Here is a 17,258-nt window from a genome sequence, read left to right on the forward strand (position 1 = left end):
TCTATTTTTACATTGACCCAAACTTAAAAGCCCAATGCGTGCTGAAAAACACACACACACAACACCAGCCAGAGAATGAATGTAATAATGTGTATGACTGTACACTAACAGCAATGCTTTAAATTACCATAATACAATTTCAATATTATATTATACAACCATGCAACAAACTGTCTAACGATTTAAGCACTGAACAGAACAAATTAACAGAACTGATTAGTTGTAATAGGATAACTAGTTGATTAATGTGACTCAACCCTACTTTAACAATTTCTGCCTTTCTGCAAATAAAATTACACCTATTCTTAGTACGAAAACTTTTTTTTCTACAATCACATCAAGCAAGTTCTCATTACTGTAAATAAATATCATGCTTAATACTAACATACAAAAAAATGTCATGAATGTAATACCTGTCTCACAAAATTATTTGTTTACAGCATAATTTACATTTAGTGCAACAAATAATACTGCTATAAGATATTTTATTAAATATATCATTATCCAGTACAATTCTTCATCCCAAAATACTAAAGCCTTAGTAAAGGTTTATACCATTGTAAACTAAAATAGAAGCAGGGAGTATTTTAACACATGTTGGCTGTTAACCAGAATCCTTTCTTGTTTTTTCACATTGAATGAAATTCCCATGCCCTCACAGAATCTGACTCACTTTCTTTACATTGCATTAACACAATAACAATTTACCTAAATAATAATTTACCTAAAATCTGGTGGCAAGATAAAACTATCCAGCTGAAGACACCATCACAATCACAACTTAAAACATGAACAAAACATAACCTGAACAAACACAGTGCATCTAAATGGAATAGCCTGCACACATTAGCTCGAATGCTAATGCTAATATTAAGCTACCTTATCTTCCAATTGCTGTAGACTTGAATTACAATCCTGTGTGATTCTGCTTCTTTCTTGGTCCACTTTTCCACATTTAAACCAATACAGCAGCTCCAGGCTGATTTCCAGGACATTGTTTACCTTTTTTTTTTTTTTTTTTCACCAGACCTCCATTTTCAATATCAAAAAAGCAGATGCATGAAATCAGAGAACCATGAAAAAGAGTTTCTCTATGTGAAATACAATTTCTCTCAATACTTTATTTTGATTTTGGGATGAAATATGACTCATTTTGCTAAAGAAAATAAAGTTTAATTCAGCCAATGCTAGTTTGATGGCTTTGACTAAAGCTGAGTCAACCCTAACCAAGTGGAGATTCCAGCTTACTCCAGCAAACCAGTTTCGGCTCGTTTAAGTGGTTTCTTTCATCTTTGAAATCATGTTTTAACAGGTTTCAGGATTCGAAAAAAACCCTTCCTATCGACATCTCCCTCTTTTCGTGACTTTATTTACTGTCTGGATCTTCCAGCAGATTATCTGTTGTCATGGTGCTATCCGACCTGTGCAGGTATCATGTTTCCATGTGCTGGTGATGTATTTTAGCACAGGCCCTGTGTGCTTTCCAAACAGTCTGTAGTCTTTAGATGTATCTAGACCCCACTATGTACACATTGCTTTCCACACCTGTCCTTTTAGGCTGTCATCGTCTCAGTTCTTCCACAAGATTTATTATTAGCTCAGAGCTTTTAGCAAAAAAAAGTCTCATTTCTGTCATTTATCAGAACCTGTTGAAGTCAGAGTGACTGCCAAGCCTGTTTAAAGAAATAGTCCAAGCAAAAAATCTGTATTCTGTCATCATTTACTCACCCTCACTTCTTTTCAAACCCATATGCTATTTTTTTTTCTTCTTTGAACATAAAAGGGGAATTTTAAAGCAGCCATATTCCATTAAGTTCATAGCGAATATGTCTTTTTGTGCCTCAAAACGGACAAAAATAAGCCTATTTTTATTTAAAATGAATTTTGGGGACGGAAATATTGCTTTAGCCAACACATTAGCAATTTTGTGCATACTGATTGATTGTTTAATTCCAGTATTCCTGTATCTAAAGGCTGATTGGAAAGTACTGTGAAATGTTGTTTCTATGCAGATTAGTCTGTATTAAAATAGCTCAAAATGACCTATTCTGCTGAACTGGTGTGAGTGTGTCTGTGTTTTCTAGTGTGTGTCTATATCACTGATGTTGTTTCTGCTTATCAGCTCTTTTATCCTCTGCATTGCAGGCACTCGGTCAATATTAAAACCGCTATCACAATGAAAAGTTCCAAAAATGAGGAACAGTTGCCGTGGAGGCAAGGCTGACTGTGTTTGGAAGAGCGGTTGCCTACAGCTCTCGTCTTCGGTTTGACCAGAATTTGAACCTTCGTTGTTCAGACTTTTTGTTAGTCTCTCCTAAAGATGGGGTACTGATGGAAGTGGGTGGACCGTGAAGTCCCTTCTGCACTGACCTTTCAACTCCCTATACTGCTTAAGTAAATCCATCATACCACTGAACATGGGGCCTCATTGCCATAACAACCTCACCAGGCATTAATAAAAGGCCCTGCAACCTTTGTTTTGCTCAACACTCTGAGGAATTGTAGAATCAGGCTACAAGTCATACTCCATTCAAACTGTTATTGTGCAAACACACCATCACGTTTCACAATGCCAACTCTTTCTGTGCTCCAAACTATGATCGACTGTTGCTGATTGTCAGTGCTTATCTACATAAGACAGTAGGATGTTTACAGCGCTCATCAGCACAAGTGACAAACGGTTCTGTCGTTTTGGCAATGGAACGATGCCGTGCATTCTATCATTCCAGATGACAATGTTGAACTTCTACGTCTGTCACTTCATTCCATGCCTAAACGCACACACTAATACACAGACAATTATAAATAGATTCACTTCCCATGAGAGAATTCCAGACGGGTTATGTGTTGAAAAACTGCAGCATGAATATAATTCATTGGTGCTGTTGCGTTGAGTCGTGCCTTTTGTGCTTTCAGAATCTGCGAACACGTCTAATTTAAAATTAAGATGCATAACTACATCTTGGGAATAATCAAGACAACACCTCAGCTGCCTATCCTCCCTCCCCATTTCTTGTTGCTTAGTTTCAGAATCAAGATAATGCCCTGATGTTTGTGTACGCACGCATGTCGCATTTGACCGTAATTTCTGCCGATTCTTTGCTGCTGCTCTGTTTGATGCCAGCCCGCCATCTAAAACACGATGTTCTTGTCTTGTATTTTCCAGGGAGCTGTGTGGAGACGGTTATAGGTCTGTATGGCGAGACCATTGAAGTTCCATGCAAGATTGGATCTATCAAGCAAGATGGCCTTATTTTCACCAAATGGAAATACGTGAGTGTTTTTCTGAGTATTTGTGCATCTGTGCTGTTACTCTGGCCGGACAGTCAGTCTGGGTAGACAAGCAATATACAGCTACTGTCATCGTCATATTGATTTCTGATTTAACCTGTATCTTTAGATGCTAAATGTGTGTTTGCTAAAGGCCCTGTTATCTCATTTAGGTGAAAGATGATGGCTCTCCTGGCGATCTTCTCGTGAAGCAGGCTCAGAAAGATGAGGCCACCGTGTCCGCCACAGACAGCTACAAAACTAGAGTCAGCATCAGCGCCAACTCCAGCCTCCTGATTGCCCAAGGCTCGCTGGTTGACCAGCGAGTTTTCACCTGCATGGCAGTGTCATTAACCAACTTAGATGAACACTCAGTGGAATTGAAAGTTTTCAGTGAGTATTAATATGACACACACAAAATATTAATTAATAAGAGCAAATCACAGAGATGAGAATAGGGGAAAGCAAGCACAGCTTCAGTCTATGATGAAATCTAGTTGCATGCTTTTAGATGGATACCAGAGAAATTACTGTATAATGAAATTGTGCACAATGTTTCACTAAAGATTGGCTGTGCACTGGAATGGAATGTGCATACTAACCAGTATATACTGCATATATATACATATCTATCATGCATATATATATATATATATATATATATATATATATATATATATATCCTCCTCTTCACTCTGCTGACCCACAACTGCACACCATCACACAACTCCAACCTCTTCATCAAGTTTGCGAATGACACGACTGTATTGGGTCTCATTAGCAACAGAAATTAGACAAACTACAGGAGCGAGGTGAGCGTAGGTGACAGGTGGTGCAGTGACAACAATCTCTCTCTCTGAACGGGAAGAAGACAAAGGAGATTGTTGTTGACTTCAGGAGAGCGCACACTCAGCATGTTCCTCTGACCATCAACGGTGCCACTGTGGAGAGAGTGAGCAGCACCAAGTTCCTGGGTGTGCACATCACAGAGGACCTCTCCTGGATTGACAACACTGCAGCACTGGCCAAGAAATCACAACAGCATCTCTACTTCCTCTGCAAACTGAGGAGAGCCAGAGCCCCGCCCCACATCATGTGCATCTTCTACAGAGTCACCATTGAGAGCATCCAGTCGAGCTGCATCACTGTGTGTTATGGCGCCTGCAACATGTCCGGTCGAAAGACTCTGCAATGCATAGTGAGAGCAGCTGAGAAGATCATTGGTGTCCTCCCTCCAGGACATTTATGGAACCCGTCTCACCCACAAAGCCCTCTGCATGGGTGATCCCACCCACCCATTACACCGCTTCTTCAGTCTGCTGCCATCAGGGAGGAGACTGCGGAGTCTCCAGGCCAGGACCAGCAGACTGAAGGACAGCTTCATCCATCAGGCTGTCAGAAAGCTGAACTCGCTGAAGCTGAAGCCCCTCCTTCCCTCTTCTGCCCAGGCACCACTGAACTATGAACCCCCCACCCCACCCACCCCCAAACATACGTTGACGTGCACCAGTCACTTTGTGTAGCATTTATCTGCTCACCTCATTCACCATGGAACTGACGTCATTCTACCACCTCATCAGTCAGTTTAAATAAAATAACTGCTCTTGAGCCCTTTGTCACTTTAATCAGACTGAATAAGCTTTTTTATTTTCACTAAAAATCTTTTTATCTGCACTGTTTGTTCACTTCACTGGTTTGGACTCTATCTGACATGTGCTTTGCACTGCTTTATTTAACTTTATTTTTATTTTTATTATGTCTTTTTTACATTCCCTTATCGTATAGTTGTATCTTATATTTTATTTTTAATCTAGATTGTTAGTGTTATCTGTATGCACCGGGGGTACTGTACATATGAAAGAATTGACAATAAAGCAGACTTGACTTAACTTGATATTTTGGCCAACAAAGTAGGTGGTCTGGGTAGTTGACATTTTAAGCACATTGTTATATATGTAAAAAGGTAGTATATATACTCATATATATATATATATATATATATATATAATATATTTATTTTCTTTATAGAATCCATAGAATTTAACTGTCCAAGAATCCATAAAATAAATAAAAAACTAAATACCTACATTCTAGGCATAGAAGTAACTATCCTGCTATGCTTTATAAAACCTATTGTTTTGATGCATTATCTCTTATTTCAGAAAAACCATCACACCCCGTAATCAAAAACAAAGCAAAAGGACTGGAAAACGGCAAACTGACGCAGGTGAGTCGTGCTATTTATACTTTTCCCTTTAAGACCTGGAGCTTTAGTTGCTTCTGTTGTTTTCCAGTGTTTGCTCCAGTACACAAACCAGCCAGTGTACTAACAATGTGCAGGATCAAACCCTGTGCCTTTGTTTTTATTACCCAGCATGCCTCTCTTGTAGTCTCAACATTGACACACACCTTCTGTTATCACAGTCAGAAGCGGCTCAAAGACGGCGCTAATGATACGGACAACAGCAAACGCGTCTGTGGGGCAAACACACTTGATTTAGGCAGTGCTTGAGCATTGTCACCAATGGCTGCACAGGAAACAACCCATTTTATGTTGTCTAGAGTTTGCATCTCAACACAGGATGCATGAGAAAAAGACGGAGCTTTGATTTGAACTACTTGGAGCACATACAAGACTTCCCACGCAGGCCTCATGACTGGTTTTTGTAAATGGAGCTGGGAGTCGTTATTTTTCATTTCCTCCCCCATTACTTTCTCTTTTTAATGTCTGGCTAAGGTGGAGGTGTGGAGTGGGGAAGGCTGGGGTTGTGTATACAGCATTATGGGTCTTTTTTTTGAGGTCTGTCATGTTCAAAGTGCCGAAACTTCCGAAAGGAAGAAAGAGCACCGCATCTGAATATAAAACATTTAATACAGTTGAAATGCAAGGTGGCTGAAGCTCTCTGGAAAAAGACATTTAAAAAGAGAGTACATTTAAATAAGTGTGCCAATTTTACAAAAAAAAAAAAAAAAAAAAAAAACACAGGGTGTAAATGGATTGTATTAAAAGGTTTGTGTACTTTTTTATTAGATTAAAAACTTAAACATACAAATTTGCACTGACAGTTAAATAGAATACGTATAAAACTGAGCTATTAAAATTAATAAACCTAAAATGGAATTTAAAACAAAAATGACAAAAGCATTTGAACTAAAATCTAAAAAGAAACCGGAAATATAAAAACAAAAACTAATACATAATAATAATAATAAATGCTTTAATAATAGTATATAAATAATAATAAAATAACTTTGAATTGAGTTTTTTTTTTCATCATTTGGCAGTGGAATTGCATTTCTATTATCCAATTTCTTTTCTTCCTCAAAATTACTAAAAGAATCGTCAATGAAACAGAATCGTTAAATTGGTTGCTAAAACAATGCAGAAAGCGTGTGTAAATAAACGACCTCTATTAGCAGGCAGAATTCAGTCTTGGTGAATCCCCCAGAGAGTCCAGGAAGGAAAGTGCTTAGTCACAGCTGCTCCGTTCCACGGTTCAGTGGAAGCTACAGGCTTCGGGCAGCACTCTGCGCTTGAGAGGTGATGTATCATGGTCCGGCTCCTAAGGAGGGTCCGTTGTGTTATGGGAGTTCGGAATCACGGTACACGGTTCCTCTAAATCTTGGATTTCTCACACCACCCGGAACACCTGAACTCATGCATCATCCCCCTGTCTGCTCTCCTCTCCTGCCATTATTACCCTTCTCTCTTTCTGCTGATTTCTCTATCCCGGGGCCGATAGCTCGTCAGCATGTGATCCTGTCAGCGTGTTATTAATGCAGAGCCTCTTCGGCCTCTAGCAGCGTTTTTACTCAACCAGAGAGAAGAAAAAGGGCAAGAAAAAGAAAGTGAGGAAATGCAAGACCTGTATCGCAACTGTAGAGTTAAAACCCCACCCACTTCCAGCTCATACAAATGATGTCATTATTTAAATAAATGTATATTCCCTGGGCCACCTTGGGACTTACCCACATCAAGGGCAGTAGCAGTGGGATAAAAGTACCTTGAACCAACATTAGGGAAAGTCCCAAGAAAAGTGTCCCAAAGTCACATGCAAATACACACTTAAACTTTGTCAAATGAAATGACACATCATGTGACAACCTATTGTGATACTATGTGTCATAGGTCTATAAATAGTGTAACACAGGCGAAACCGAAAGTGTTCGAGTATCGCAGACTGGAACGTCATCTAAATTTCCACTAATGAGAGGTTGTGAAAACGTCGCTAAAGCAAGTGTGCCTTTTTTTTTCTCTCTCTCTCTCTCTCTGCGTATGTGTGTTTGTGTGTTAGTTGGGGGAATGTGTAGCGGAGAGTGCCAACCCAGCAGCAGATCTCATCTGGATGAAGAACAATCAGCCCCTAGTGGATGACGGCAAAAGTGAGTCATTATATTAAAGGAAATGAGTGCACTAAACACACCGTTTTTAATCGACAGACACCTGGTACCTGTTTTTGACATGCTGCAGAACTACTTCTCCCATTTGTTTCCCCATCTGTCTGAAATAAAGAAGATTCATTTATAAAAAATAAATAAATAAAAATAAAAAAAACTGATTGCCAAGAAATGTATCTTTATTTTTCTTTTTTTCTCAGCTTGTGGTCTCGGACTGACTAGTTTAGTTAGAGTTAGAGATCATTCTGACAGTATTGACAGAATCCAGCCGTTGTGGTTTAAGGCACTTCCAGTGTCAAGGTGTGACAGTCACTGCATTTGCCAGCTGTAATGACTGATGTGTGTTTGTGTGTGACTACAGCGATCATTATCACGTCTGCCATCACCAAGGACCCAGTCACAGCTCTGTCCAGCACATCTTCCCGTCTGCAGTACACAGCTAGCAAAGAAGACAAAGAATCACAATTCACATGCACGGCAAAGCATGTGTTGGGCCCCGACCAGAATTCAACATCCGAGACCTTCCCAATCCACTGTGAGTAACTTCATTACTGCGAACTACATACTAAACAGTTTTCTGACACTACTGTTTTTTCAAGTCTTATATGTTCATCAAAGCTACAGTAATTTGATCAAAATGCAGCAAAATCATCATATTCTGAAATATTATTGCTATGTAAAACCATTTTTCCATTTTAATTAGCGATTTATTCCTGTGATGGTAAAGATTAATTTTAATCAGTCATTACTTTAGTCTTCATTGTCACATCATCATCATTCATTTGGTGCTCAAGAAACATTTATTATTATCAGTGTTCAAAACAGATGCTTAATATTCTTGTGGAAACTGGTACATTTATTTAGGATACATAAAGAACTAAATTTATTTGAAACGTAAATCTTTGTAACCCAATAAATGTCATTTTTAATCTATTTAATGTGTCTTTGCTGAATAAAAGAATGCATTTCTTTCATCAGCAACAAAACAATTAAATAACTAAATCTTACTGACCCCAAAATTTTGAATGGTTGGTTTTATCATAGTTATATTATGGATGTATTAATTTAATCAGCATTGTTATTATTATTTTAAAATCAATTTGATATTCAACAACTTAGCCGATGTAGCCAAGAGGAATATTAAAAGCAATTTATTACCCTAAATGCACTGTTTTTGATACGGCCAGCAAAGACAATAAAATTAAAAAGATGTCTGTTTACCTGTATGCATTTACTTATAGTATAGTATGTGCAGTATTTTATGTGATCTTATAAATTCATGCTACCCAGTCTTTTTATATCATTATATTTAATTCAGGTGAAGTATCAATTACTGTGCTAGTAGATTCAGGTTACAGGACTTTACATGGTTACTTGTACACAAACCAGCTCTTCCAAAGGTGGATCTGGCATGTTAGCTCCACTGTGTTGGTAGTCAAGCGCTGGGGCTTTGTCTCTACCTGAGATAATGTCCTGATGTGACATGTGCTGTGCCTAGCACTTTGATGCTTTATTAGATTGATTTTACAGCTGGTTGGAGGTATCCATGTTCACTGGTGCCTGAATATCTGTACATCGCCTAGTACATGAAGCCATCTCTTGAGTCCTGAACCTTGAATTGAAGGTCTCAGCTGGTAGCCAGGATCAATTTGATGTTTTTTTCTAGGTATAATGCCAGTAACCAAGTCTGCAGTAGCATCGCTCTCGCTCTCTCTTTCTTATCTGAATGTTGGGAGGTTTGTACAGTGCCTCGGGGTGAACACGTGATGTGAAACGCTCTGTGGCTACTGGGTGAAAAAGAGAGGACGAGAGACTGCAAATGGTTTCGGAAATGAAGGCGTTTAAGCTCTTTGGGGTCTGCAGAATGGTGCAGCGTCTTAAAGAATGATATTTTTCTTGGAATATGGAAAGTCACACTGAATTTGTGCAATGACAGCCATCTTCCTCAGGCTCTCTTCTGTCCCTTCTAATGTTTGTTTTCTCTTTTTTCTCTTTAAGACCCTACTGAGAAGGTGAGTCTACATGTTGTTTCTCAGAGTCCCATTAGAGAAGGTGATGATGTGACACTGATATGCAAGGCGGACGGAAACCCCCCTCCTACCAGCTTCAAGTTCAACATTAAGGTGAGTGATTGCCGGCCGTGTCCACAGCTTTCATCTCCAGGGTCCTGCTGTCTGCCCTGTATCCTTCCCTACAGGTTAATTACACTGTCTTCCTCTCTCCTTCTTTAGGGCAAGGTCACAGTGATGGACAAGAATAACTACACTCTGACTGGCGTTACTCGAGCGGACACTGGCGTGTACAAGTGCTCCCTGCCTGACAACGATGTGTTGGAGTCCACTCAGATGGTCACAGTGAGCTGTGAGTGGACAAATGATACGCTCTTCTTCTCTATCTCTCTCTCATCTAAGGGCATCTGCACACTAGTGAAAGACCTGATGGAGTGTTAGACAGATAAGGAAAAATATTTCTGAGATTTTGGAAATAGACGAGTCAGTTTAAAATCAAGCAGTAATAAAGAGAATTGGATTTCTAAATGCATCTCTGTAGTACTGTTGGTCGTAATTGCAAGTTCCTCAACATAGTACAAGAGGCATGCTTTGTATAGTAGTATATTATATTTACTCAATCTGGCAACCGACACATGCTTTCTCCATTGAGAAAAAAGCACCAGGTTTTCTGAAAACATGGTTAAAGTGTACATTGATGTTTAGCGATATCTAGTGCAATATTATGCTTAAATAATCGTCTAATACAGCCAGCCTGTGTTCATTCAGTGTACTGTAGCTTGTGTTGTTCTTAAAAAAAAAACTGACATGCTGTCCTTCTTGGCAATGAACTGTCATAAATTCAAATCCAAAACATGTATTCTCAACTAAATGACACACACATTTTAGGTAGCCTGCTGCAAATTACCATCTAACCTGTTAGCATACTGTTTGCATTTATGGATCATGAATAAATGCAAATGGATCGAAAGTTCTAGCCTTGAAAAACAAAATCACAAGCATTTCCTGGGGAATATATTTAAGTTTAGTTTGACCAGTTTCCGCAGATGTGGAAAGTGTTAATATAAATAAGAAACTCACCGGGGAAGCAGAGAAGGAAAAATAAATCGCTTAAAATTGTACTGAGCTTTTATCATGCTTTCGAAATACCGGATAAAAAATTACCTACCTATTTTAAGTTAAATATTTCAGGAAATTACGGCACAGACACATCAGTTATAGGTACACTTTAGAACATTGAGCATTATTAATTTGACTTTTAGGCTTAAAAGATTCAGAGTGTAGTATCTAACAACATTAGCATAACCAAACTCAAGCGGTTGCTTGCGTCAATGTTGCTGTAGAGTCAAGACTCAGCTCAACAGATGAGCAGTCGGAGTTCACCAAACTTTTCCTTGCCAATGAATTCCTTTCTTTATAGTATGAGTTAATGCACAAGCAAAACGGGATATCTCCAGCAGGATTAGCGAAGTGGGCAGGATAGCAGGCACACAGCTTAATAAGGAGTTTTTGACTCGAGTTGAGGCTGCCACGGTCTCCAATTCTCATTGAGGTGAATGAGTGAGTGTGTTATGTGTCTGTCTGTCTGGTTAAAAGAGACCCGATGATTTCCATAATGTGGATTTAGTGACGCTTCAGTTTGGAGACTCAAATATATTTCACGGCGTCTATGTGGTGCGATTTCAAAGCTGGTGGCATCTCAGCTGTCTATTTGAGGACAGAAAACAATTGCTCAGGCGAGAATAAGGGGGTGCGACGAGGGCCTTAGCTATCTTAGTTGGCGAAGAAATGTGATGCATTTCAGCCTCTTCAGTGGTTGAAATATTTTTAGGACAGGTGTACAAAAAAGAAGCCTGCAGCAGACTGAGACACGCTTGTCATCTCCCCTTACTCTCTTTCAGTCCTGGATGTAAGCCTCACTCCTACAGGCAAGGTGTTAAAGAAGCTCGGGGAAAAGTTGGAGGTGTCGTTTGAAAAGAACGCCTCTACCGAAGCAAAAGTGACATGGAAAAAGGTAAGAGATCGCAGGGAATCTAACAGATCTGGGTTAGGTTCGATTAGTCATGCTAAACAAACCACTCTTTCAATTTCTCCAGGGTGACCTTACACTAGACAAACTGCCCGACTTCTCTAACTTGACGTATAGTGACGCAGGCCTGTATGTGTGTGACGTGTCCATTGAAGGAATCAAACGCAGTTTATCCTTCGAACTTACTGTAGAAGGTAAGACTTATTATATACACTTTTAATATTTTACCATTTTATTCCTATGTGTTTGTGAATATCCTCACACACACTTTATATTTTTTATATTTATATTGTATACTGTATGAAAGCATACATTTATAATCTCCAGGTGGTCCCAAAATTCTGAGACTGACCAAGCATCGCAGCAATGATGGCAAACATAAAATCTTGACGTGTGAGGCAGAGGGGTCACCTAAACCTGAAGTGCAGTGGAGTGTCAATGGAACTACCGTGAGTCACTGCCCCTGTCAGAATGAATATAGATCTTAATATAGAGAATAATATAGATCTGAATTGTTTAACATGTTTTAGACATCACTATTCTCCCAAAAGAGCCTTGCATCTTGTACTTTTTTTTATGTGAGAAGGAGAGATGCCCAGATATTTCACTCAGTTCTAGTCTAGACAAGATGAAAGGTGCACAGGTGTTTCAGCAGGTTTTCGGCACCTAGAATTGAAGAGCCAACTTTCTGTTTCCGTTAAAAAGGGAGCAGTTGTCCTGGGACTGAAATGTCTGGAATCACACAAAGAATTATTTTTCATCCCGTGTTCCACAGACTGACGGCTCTGGTATTTTGTTGCAAGCGACTTTGCTTTTGTTTCTGGATTTTTGTATAACAATAAGCAAATTTCCAAAAAGGCACGTCTCGCCACCCTCCCAAACAGATATGAGGGGAGCTGATGACTCTCCTTTAAAGAATGTGAGTTTGCCTCCCTGTTTCCACTTATTATGAGACTACAGCCAGGACAGGAAAACGGGACAATGAGGACAGGGACGCCAAAGCAGGACACCGAAAACTAGCCTGTGTGTGTTACCCCAGATATCTCAGACATAGCGTGTGGATCCCATGAGTCATAACTCAATTTGGAATAACATGTATTTACAGTATTATGTTTTACTATGAAAACATGGATAATGGTTATAATCATAAGGGAATAAATGAAAATTTTAAATACATAAAAATAGTTATAATGTTTGACTATATAACTGTTTTTACTGTATTTTTTATCAAATAAATGCGGTCTTGGTGGGCATAATCCGAAGCTTTTGCATTAACAAATAAATTGTGTTTAAATGAATATCATGAAATACATCATGTATTATATATACACAATATATATTGGACTAAATTGTGTCTTAATGGCTGCTTATTTCTGGAATATTTTGCTGTGTGATCCTGTGGATCGCAGTGTCACTGGTGTCAGTAGCGAACTCACACTGCGCTCTTTGAGGGGTTCACTGCTCACTGTCTGCCTAATGACACTGAGATTGAAGTGTGTTTGTGATGGAGACGCATGTAATGGAAGTGTGATTACTGACACGCATTGAACTCGTGCTTCCAGACCCTGAGGGTGTGTGTGTGTGTGTGTGTGTGTGTGTGTGTTTGTGGGACTTTCCATTAACGCTGGGTGTGGTTGCAGACTGTATGATAATAAATGAGCTGAGGATCATTAGCGCCCTCTAGTGGTGAGGTGTATTAAATAGCGCCTTAAGTTTATTTGTATTTTTCATATATATATATATATATATATATATATATATATATATATATATATATATATATATATATATATATATATATATATATATATATATAAAATTAAAACGGTTAGAAAAAGTTGATATTCTGTTTATAAAAAGTTTACTGCAAAAATAAGTGCAATTGTTGTTGTCCTGCAGGATGAATCGGCATATCTTGACGGGAAGACCACATACAAAATAACCGTGGTGCCCAATAGGAACCTCACCGTCAGCTGCCAAGTGACCAGTAAACTCGGCCAGGACACGAGGGACATCAGCGTGTTTTCTCGTAAGTAACTCACTGAATTCGCTGAAGGGGTTTCCAGCTGTGAGGACCGCTTAGCTTACTAACCACTCAATCGCCTCCTTTAACAAGGCTCATATTATAGGGCTGTCAAGAATATATTTACATCAAAAAGAACCATTAGCGTACATCTTTGACATGGTTAATAACAAGTGGTTTGAGATCGAACACAAACACTGAGATTGCCTGTTTATTTGATCAACAAAAATAGGTGAAACATACCATATCGTTTTCTAATGATGACATAATTAGGATTATTGATGTATATTTTGCTCTTTTTGTTTCATTTTACATGTTTTAATGGCGCAAATAAGAGTAGTTTGACAGCCCTGATAAGTAGATGCCACATCTAACATCTCTTATACGTGCACGTGAAGAGATTGGTAAAGCTGGCATGTTTCACAGTTTTGCCTGATGCACCATTCAAATGCAGGGTGATTTAGTGGCATTTTACTATATTAATATTATTAGTGGCCTGGTGTGAACACTAGAAAGAGAGGGCTGGCTGCTCTCCCTCAGGTCCTGTTGTTCACTCTCTTTCTGCTTTCTGGCTTTGGCTCTGGTTTTGTTTGTCTGTGTCAGGGTGCTTGGACTGCTGTCCCTTTTCTTCCTCCTCTCTTTCCGACTGCTATGGCATGCTTGCGGTCACCTTCCTTACTAGAATCTGATTGGACAATACTTTGAATTGGTTTTGCATCTAAACCACAGCTGGGTGGTGGCTTTTTCCTCACCAAATTTGTCATAAATGCCCGTTTGGTTTCATTTTGCACCCAGTTAATTTTATTTTATATCTGATTTCAGTATATGAGGAGCACAAATCCAAACCAGGTAAGATCATCTGATTTCATTCACTTGAATAGCACTTAAAATGAAGTAGAAGTTAAGATCATGAGTCGGAGGGTGTCAAGCATCCTGACATCATGCAAACTTTGTGCCTTCACATGTTTGAATTGTACCTGAATAATGTCGTCTTGAAATAAATCCAGCTTTAATTTTTCTCAAAGAAAAGGGTTTTGTCAATGGTTTTTCATTTCCCAGGATTGCCTTTCCCTGTCTAGAGGCATAATGCTTTAGAAGAATTCATAGTGTTTATCTGTCCATCGCATTTAGAAAAAAATGAAGGCGGCATGGAGCAGACCAAAGTGATTGTGGGTGTCTTGGTTGGACTCTTTGTAGCCGCTGCTTTGGTGGGACTCATCTACTGGCTCTATATCAAGAAAACAAGGTAAGACACCAACATGCACAAATAAGTTGAGTAAGAAAAAGCTGAGTATATTTCATCGCCTACTTTTAAATTACAACCTTTACGGATAAAGTACATGTGATTGCAGTAGGAGTCATAGTATCTGCTGTTATGCATCGTCATGATTTGTTCAGATTGACATGAGAAGCAAGCGAGCTAGAAATGGTCTAGCCGCAAGAGCTCAGTTTGAAACGTGCTGAAAGATTAATCAAGGTAAAATTGTCCTGTTATAGAGAAGGCAGCTGGAAGACCGGAGAGAAGGAGACAGGCACTTCAGAGGAGAGTAAGAAACTGGAGGAGAACAATCATAAAGCAGATGTCTAAAAGAGGAGAGAGCCGTTAAAAAAATAGAGAATGAAGGAGGTAAGGATATTTTCTCCTGCAATTTTACTATTTCAAAGCTCAGGGCAGGGCTGAAAATTCACACCTGCCATAACTGCATGATGGGTGATGCATAATTTTTTTCCTTTTTCACTGAAGTGAAAGGCGTTAAAATAGAATCACACTTGAGTCACGACAGTTGTGCATGTCTGTCATCGCTTACATCAGTCAGGTGTTAAGACTATCATTAGTACAGTGTGATGTAAACATTGTAGTACTGTATATTACAGTAGCTAATAGAGGTACCAGCTAACTGGTCAGTATCATGCATTTGGTTTTGAATTAAGTGCAATATTGAGCAAGCCTACTCAATATTTGTGATATTTTTTCTCATTTTTTTCTAATCCCATTCATTGTTTTTGTTTGTGTGCCAGTTATGAACCAGGAAAGAGGCCTTGTCACACTGAATGTGCAGTACTACACGTCAATCATCTAATTCCAGACATCTGATTGGACGGCGACGCCTCCTTCAGGCTACTCCAGTGCATCACAGAATGTTTCCAGAATATTTCCTACTCCAACTGAACTATTTACTAAAAAAAAAAAAAAAAAAAGGAAAAGAAAAAAAGAAATAAACCCCCCCACCACGGTACAAAAGTGTAAATGAAAAAACCACTTGTGTTGTAAATTTAGTCTGCACTGAGGACTGCGTTTACTTTTGATCGATTCTGACTTTTTCTTTTTGTGTTCCCAGTGAATATTGTTTCATGCATATCGCTGATGTGGTGGGCACAGCTGTTTTGTTCCCGCTCCAGTTAAAAAAAAAAGATAATGTAAATTTGCTGTACACTTTTTAGGCCTGTGTAAATAAGGGGAGTATGTTCACTCTGCTTATCATTTGGATCATTGAAAAAAAAAAATAGTTTATGGATTTTGGAATCACATATTGATATTGCACAGTCCCTCCCTCATCGAAAACTACTAAGCTTGCGGTCTGATGCTGGAAGAACGATGACTTCACTGCTGTTACACCTCATGTTTTATTTATTGGTACCTCTTTAATGTCACTGCACTGAGACATTCATGTTATTTCCTCTAGTTCAATGTGGCTAAGTAGTGAAAATGGGTTTAGAAATTTAGCATAGCATAGGGAAACATCCTGCTACACCCAGTGGCCTTCAGGTTGCATTGCATGATGTCATAGTTGTAGGGCCCGGAACTCAGCAGAACACGGCCCACTAGAGTTTAACGTAGTGACATAGACGTGAATTGCATATACTGTAGTATAAACAAGCAAACATCCGCTCTCGGTATCTGACTGGGTGATAGCGACCTTGCATGCAGAGGCTTTATTTTTTTTATAGGAAGTAAATATAAAAGAAAAGCCCCTTTATTCTGCCTTAACAGAAAGAGTCAGTATGGGGAGGCAAACTTCAGTATGTTCATCTGAAACCTCACTGCATAGCCTTTCAGTTTTGTACTACAAAAACTGCATCTTTTTTTTTTTAACTCATCGTTTTCTGTATCTACAATGTTTGTCAGATTCTTGTTTGACACTGTAGTCTTTAAGGATGGGTTGAAGTATTTTTCCGTTTATCATGGTCTGAAGAAGCTGTAAATATGTTTGAATGTCTTGCTTGTGTTTGGCTATTTATAATGTGTGAGAAATGCAAGTGTAGCTGTGCTGTGCTTTTTTATTTAAAATATAATCTCACTTTGTCAAGGATATTTAGAAGAAATTCAGCTTTCACTTTTTTTGTTTTGTCTCCAAGTGTTTTGAATGATCATGTTTAATGTAAGCGTCCTTTGAACCATCAGGTCAGCAGTGAAACCAAAGAGGGTAACCGCAAAAGAAGGCCATAAAGTATTGTAAATACTGACTTTTGTTTTTGTACTTTTGTTGACAATAAAAGTGTACATTTTGAAAAAAAAAAAAAAAGTTTT

The 17,258-nt window shown here is 38.8% G+C and overlaps 1 protein-coding gene across 2 annotated transcripts in view; it reads left to right on the forward strand.

Moving 5' to 3' along the window:
- Positions 1–15,950, forward strand: part of LOC128021133 (CD166 antigen homolog) — a 59,040-nt gene extending 43,090 nt beyond the window's left edge. The window contains exons 2-16 of one of the 2 annotated variants that reach the window (XM_052608112.1): positions 3,167–3,273; positions 3,444–3,663; positions 5,433–5,497; positions 7,566–7,653; positions 8,030–8,203; positions 9,667–9,791; positions 9,900–10,029; positions 11,579–11,691; positions 11,774–11,900; positions 12,034–12,155; positions 13,606–13,735; positions 14,552–14,578; positions 14,861–14,975; positions 15,227–15,356; positions 15,749–15,950. In XM_052608112.1, coding sequence (XP_052464072.1) covers positions 3,167–3,273; positions 3,444–3,663; positions 5,433–5,497; positions 7,566–7,653; positions 8,030–8,203; positions 9,667–9,791; positions 9,900–10,029; positions 11,579–11,691; positions 11,774–11,900; positions 12,034–12,155; positions 13,606–13,735; positions 14,552–14,578; positions 14,861–14,975; positions 15,227–15,317 — 1,634 coding nt within the window. In that variant the 3' untranslated portion in view covers positions 15,318–15,356; positions 15,749–15,950. The remainder of the gene's footprint in view (positions 1–3,166; positions 3,274–3,443; positions 3,664–5,432; positions 5,498–7,565; positions 7,654–8,029; positions 8,204–9,666; positions 9,792–9,899; positions 10,030–11,578; positions 11,692–11,773; positions 11,901–12,033; positions 12,156–13,605; positions 13,736–14,551; positions 14,579–14,860; positions 14,976–15,226; positions 15,357–15,748) is intronic. The other variant, XM_052608113.1, reaches the window with a different exon arrangement.
- Positions 15,951–17,258: the final 1,308 nt, after the last annotated feature.

Source organism: Carassius gibelio, chromosome A10, assembly GCF_023724105.1.
Source record: "Carassius gibelio isolate Cgi1373 ecotype wild population from Czech Republic chromosome A10, carGib1.2-hapl.c, whole genome shotgun sequence".
Classification (NCBI taxonomy): Eukaryota; Metazoa; Chordata; class Actinopteri; order Cypriniformes; family Cyprinidae; genus Carassius; species Carassius gibelio.